The sequence below is a fragment of the Coloeus monedula genome, assembly GCF_965178545.1.
Source record: "Coloeus monedula genome assembly, chromosome: 6".
NCBI classification, from domain to species: domain Eukaryota; kingdom Metazoa; phylum Chordata; class Aves; order Passeriformes; family Corvidae; genus Coloeus; species Coloeus monedula.
The window spans coordinates 5,654,034-5,660,033 of record NC_138786.1 but is presented as its reverse complement, the minus strand read 5'-3'; the positions used below and the strand labels follow the sequence as shown (position 1 = coordinate 5,660,033).

The window sequence follows — 6,000 nt, the reverse complement described above, 5'->3', positions numbered from 1 at the left end:
ATTTCTGAATGCCAATTGTCCTTGAAGTTCATCACAGACCAGTTATAAGTAAGGCTTTTCATTGTCATCATTGGAAACACCTATTTTTCAGTGCCAACCAAAGTATGCAACTGTACTGCCCAGCAAGAGCATTTATATACCACCACCACCAATCTCACACTGATGCCAGACTGACAATTTTGAAACTTCACTCTCCAATTTCAAACAGTGGTTTTGTTGTAACAGGGTAGTGACTAAGGCCATTCATGGTGATACTGTTTCCCATTCTTTTTCCTTTCTCTTTGCAAATGTTCCAGTTCAGCCTCATACATCATTTCCTGGACTAAGTATTTCTCTCTTCTCATTCTGTCACACAAGTCTTTGGGTATGTCTGGAATTAGGTAGGCAATGAAAGACTTTATTCCAAAAACAAGGTGCTGAAAAGAAAAACAGAAATAATTGCTTAAAATATTGATAAGTATTCCTTTGTAGGACTACATTTTAGAGCCTAGAAGTCTGTGGCAAAACTGGAACTGAGATTCAGTTTGTGACTGAAAGGCAACTCCATTTTTTTAAATAAAAACACTCACATGTGAGTAAATGAGTGATCTAAAAGAAACGGGCAAGTGCTGAAGTTTTCTAAAAAGTAAGACAAAGGGTATAGTTAGTGACTTAAATAAAGATGTGACTATAGGATATGCTAGTTTGATCCACAAATGTAAACGCTACCTATAAACAGTCTTCTTTCAGGCTTATAATGGAAATAGGCAACCAGATTCCTGGGTAGTATGCAATACGTTCTTCAAACTTAGTATACACATTTCTACTTTTATATTAGGCTAGAGTCATGTATTTTCCTGACACAGATTTTATCTTGTAATAACTGCCTAACATACACAAAACCTGCATTCCTTGTTTTTCAATAAAATATGAAAGATTGGGTAGGAAACCAACATGATGTATAAAGATGGCTGTTAAGGAAATACGATTTTAGAGGAGCTCTACAGTAAGTGCATGCTCTGTCATTTCTGTTTGAAGCAGCTGATAGACAACAGTTTGAGGAAGATAATTTTTTTCCTCTCCCTTGACTGTAACGAACGAACAAATGATTAAAATGACAATTTATTTATAGGACTACTATAAAGAATCAATTCAGACTTTTAAGAGGTAGAAAGGAATTGTTCCCTTCCACAACTAACCTCAAATACTATTATGAAGGCCAGCCGTGCTGCCAGGACATGCCAAAACTGCAAAGTGAATTCATATGGAGTTGAACTCCACGGTGGAGCTCTGTAGTCTCTATACCTGCAAAGCAAAGAGAAACCCAGGAAGTTAACCTGTGCTCAAAAACCTAAACATGGTCAAGTGGTCTCTAGTTCATCCCAGATCTGGCTAAAAGGAGAGAAACTGAAGTGAAAGCAGACTTCAAGAGGAATTATACAGAAAGGGAGAGCAACTGTCCAGAATATAGGCTATTAAATAGAGCTGTTTATGAGACAGTACTTTTTGCTTTCAAAAATCCAGAGCAAACAGTTTATTTTATTGTTAAAAAGCTGGAGTGTTAAGTGTGTTGATTCTGAATTGGTTCTTGTCTTTGCTTATAAGCATTTGAGATTCTCCAAAGTTTGCATAAATGAAATATGATTCTAATTTAAACTGATGCTCACTGCAAAACTAAGTCTGAAAACAGGAGTGAACTCATGTCATATTTCATTTTTATGTTGAATTTCTTGTATTCATCTTGCATAACTGTTTGCAATCCCAACCTGGGTTAGAGAGGTAACAAAAATTTTAATTGTGTATTTTAATTATTTGATTTCAGAATGCTTAACAAAATTGAAATGAGGATTTTTACTCTTCTTGGCAGCTGGCAAAGCTTTTAAATTAAATGATTCACAGAGACATGAAAGATAATGGCTTGCAAGCATTGAAACATACCGACAGTATCCTGAGTATCCCATCCCAAGTTCACTCAAATCAAATACTGATAAACTGCTGTTGACGTATCCTTTTAAGCATCTGAAAGAAAAAGCCGTATGGGCAGCACTTTCTTCATAAAGTGGTTATACAAAAAACATACAGTATGTAAACATATTCTGCTATCAGATATTGTGAGCAGAATATTTTATTTGCTTATCAAGAGAAAAGCAATTCTAAAATTTCATGCAGAGAAGCAAAGTTTATTGGAAAGAAAAGACTAACATCTGTTCCAGGTATAGCACTGTTTAGAAGTCTATTTTCAGCACTTTTTATGGTTTTGGTTCTTATCTACTGAAAGATATAAACCAAAAATTGTTGCTACAGTGTTTTTAACTGTTTCCTAAAATTACTGAACTTTGAAAGATGTATACAAAGGCAGAGAGCAGAATAATTTAACACCTTTGCAGAATCTGCCACCAATAATGCAGCACATACAAAAAAAAAAAAAAAGGTTTTATGAGTTGAATCAAAGAGTTTTCCTCAACAGTAAAATAGTAAAATGAACAGTGCATATATACCGAACAGTTATATTAAAGGCAAAAATGTATTACTATTAATTACAGAAATCACATAAATATATTGATTTATGACTGTAGGAGTGAATTTTTGCTGTTGCTTGAAAAGCACAGACATGTAAGATGTCCTATCTTCTTTGAAATCTGTCTTGTAACTTAACTAAAGCACATTTGAAAATCAAAGAAAATTTAAGAAGAGATGCATGAGGCATCCTTTTATAATCTGAATCTTCAGGTTTGCTGTGATACCTCAAATCACTACTGGCAAAAGAAGAAACAGAATTACACAGTTCTCTCTTAAATGGGTAGTGTGCATTGAGCACTAACATTTTTCTGATACTGTCTCTTTTCATCCTATCCCACCTCATTCTTTTTGCCCTTAAACTCTCTTTTCCTGTGACAGCTCAGGAAGAGTAAATCTCTATTTTTGGGAGCATATACATGTGTTTGGGAATGTACTGTGAGAAGACAGTATAGACCCATTGCAGAGAAGAAGAAAAGCTTACCTAGAAAAGATCTGAAAATTGATGCAATGTACAAACCTTTTTGTTTGCATTCAGAAGGGAAGACATGATTTTCCACTTATATAACTAGCTACTTTGCAAACTCTTTGGAATGGCTGACTTACTTGCACTTTACATCTGTGAAGGTTTGCACAGATGTAAAAGAAATGTATCTATGTTATCATAAAAATACAGCAGTAAATTGTGCTTCCACTGAAAAATGCATGTATACATAAAGAATATCCTAATTACTTTTCTTGTCTGTACCCTTGATCTGTACAGGGACCATATTTGTATGCATAGACAAAACGTGGAATGTAATCAGAAGTAATGGCAATAACAAAGGCATTGGTGATGACAGCCAGAACTCCAATTCCTTCCAGAATTCCATACCAAATACCTAGAAACAAGGGAAATTACAACAAAGTTGTCACTTTTTTATAGTCATATTAAGTCATATAAAGTCATACTAGTGATAATAAAGTCATTATTAGTCATACAGTTTTCTTTTCTTATTGAGAGTGAATTATGAGACAGAAAAACTAGTCAAGATAAAGCCATGTCCCCACATTCCAGCCAAACCACTGGTGCCACCCCAATGAAATCCTGCAATAGGGCACACCCTGATGAGAAAATACAGCTAAGCAACAAAGGCATAACCATAATTTTTTGTTATAAAGGCCAAATAGGAGATTCTGGAAAGAGATTTCTTATTTAATGCAATTTTAAATTAAAACTTCATTCAGTCCTTTTATTTAATTTCTAAATTCAATTGATTTTAGACCTAGAGTTCCACAAATCAGAAGCCTGAAATACTTTTAGCCTGTTTTCAATATTCAAGCTATTCCTTATTGTAAATGGAAAACAAAGTTGAGGAATCCTCTTATCAAAGCAACTAACTATCCTTTTGTTGCCTAAAAGGAAAGTTGTCACTGAAATCTGTTGGTTACATTACCATCTTGACACATGATATACTTCTGTTTTAAAGAGGAAAATACAAAGAAGTGATACCTGACAGTGACAGCCATTAGGTTCTCTCACCTATATCTGTTGCTCTTGCAGGCATAGGTCTTCGCCACTGAGTAACAAACTTGTATGCATCTAACCTGATTTCTATGATATTGTTAAGCAGTGCCAGAAGAGGTGCCAGTGGGAAGGCAGCAACAAAGATGGTGGTAAAGCCAAACTGTAAAACTAGACAGGCATTTCTATGATTAGAAATTGGAAATTCAAAAAATCTTTTAACATGCAACACAGTTCTACTTTCTGAAGAAAACCAACACCTCCCAGATTTGCTCACCCATCTCTAAATATTCGTCCATTAAACCATGGAGATTCATAGGTTGCAGATTCCAATCTTTTTCCCACTGAGGAAGAGAAATTTTATTCTCCATTGATTGCCCTCTTCTCTTCATTTTGCGTCGTGACCACCAGTTCTGTAATAAACTTTATTACATAAAGAGAATATTATTGACTCTATCTGTGCAGAGATTTAAAATACTTTCTGGTACTGCTTTGAAATAAGTGGGCCTATTTTCAAATGCACCTGGATGATTACTTAGCTATTTTAAGGAAAATTTTACAATATCATCTTAGATACAATGCAAAGAACTTATAAAAGATCTCAAAATTCTGCATTATAATTTTAATTATGTCTTTAATGTAGCATGTTTGGCATTGTACAAATAAGCTTTTCAGAATATAGAACATGCTTGCATAGACTTTTTATTTTTTGTTAGGATTTACCTGAATGACTAAATAAAAAGAAGAACAAGAAAAAAAATCATACATAGTGAGAGCACTAAAAAGTTAATAGCACTTTATCTTCAATCCTGTAAAAGACAAACCAAATAAGTGGAACTCAGTAAGAACTCCATACTAGAATACACTAAATAGTAGAATACACATATTTTTGAACAAACCTAAAGATCTAGGTGCTCTACAGAATATTTCTTTTCTTAAAGCAGGAATAAGCATTTAAGAAGGTGTTGCTGAATGCTGAAGGTGGAAATATTTAAGACTATTCTTCATAAAGCTGTGCAGAGATCTTTTCCCAAAGTAGTTATAAATATTAAGGAGATAGTAGGCTCATAAATTAAACTGTTATTCAAATGAAAATATTATCCAGTACTGACACATGGACCAATTAAAGACTACTGCTTGTTTCTAGATATTATGGAAAAGAGACTAAAGATGGGAAATAACTTTCTTGTAAGTATTTTTATAAAAAGTCTGCTCTTTTTTCTCAAGCTAATTTAGTGTTTGGCTCTTGATCTATCTTGTTACTGAAAGACAAATTGTTGCCTAAGTTGCAAACAATGGTTTTGTCAAAACAAAACACTTCTTTCCGTAACAGAATATAAGCATGTTCTAAAATAAATTTTAGATGAAGTTAATATCCTGCTTGGCTGAGAAGACAGGAAGCCTGGTAGTTCAAGTAGGTTCCTCCTTTTCAAAACTCCTCATTCCACAACATACAGTACATTATCCCTCATTTGCAGAACAACTGCAATTGCATGTGTGTTGAGCAAAACCCTTTCTAACACTTTTTCATATTTCTAACATATTTTCAAGGTCGAGACTTCAATTAGATCAATATTTGATGATCAAACTTTTACTGGAAACATACTCTTCCAGTTTCAAGAGAACTGTAAGACTCTTAGCTCATTAGTCTCTTCAGAGGCTGAACACCTCTGTTTGTATTATGGAAAATGAAAACATAATAAAAAATTTAGATATTTAACATACTCTGAGAAGCTTTATCTTAGAGCAACAGTTAATGCTTTCCTTGGGAATAAAGTGACAATATGTGAGGTACAACAAGTGAAAACATTCTCCAAACATAATACCATTTCTCCCTATCACTGAGTCATGTATTTACTATTTTTAAAATGAACTTTAACATCTGAACTTACGGATAGCCTAGTTCCATGAAGTTGTTCCACATTTGTTTTAAAACCATAATAACTCCCATTTGCAAGCAGAGATCTATCAAACAGCCACTAGGATGACACTGAAATGAA

At 33.9% G+C, this 6,000-nt stretch overlaps 1 protein-coding gene across 2 annotated transcripts in view; it reads right to left on the bottom strand.

Moving 5' to 3' along the window:
* Positions 1 to 233: 233 nt before the first annotated feature.
* The window catches only part of ANO3 (anoctamin 3), a gene marked incomplete at both ends in the record, with an annotated part of 192,424 nt that continues 186,657 nt past the window's right edge, over positions 234 to 6,000 (bottom strand). For both annotated transcript variants that reach the window (XM_082283859.1, XM_082283860.1), the window contains 7 exons: positions 234 to 416; positions 1,179 to 1,284; positions 1,918 to 1,998; positions 3,230 to 3,377; positions 4,019 to 4,171; positions 4,278 to 4,423; positions 5,893 to 5,990. In XM_082283859.1, coding sequence (XP_082139985.1) covers positions 234 to 416; positions 1,179 to 1,284; positions 1,918 to 1,998; positions 3,230 to 3,377; positions 4,019 to 4,171; positions 4,278 to 4,423; positions 5,893 to 5,990 — 915 coding nt within the window. The remainder of the gene's footprint in view (positions 417 to 1,178; positions 1,285 to 1,917; positions 1,999 to 3,229; positions 3,378 to 4,018; positions 4,172 to 4,277; positions 4,424 to 5,892; positions 5,991 to 6,000) is intronic.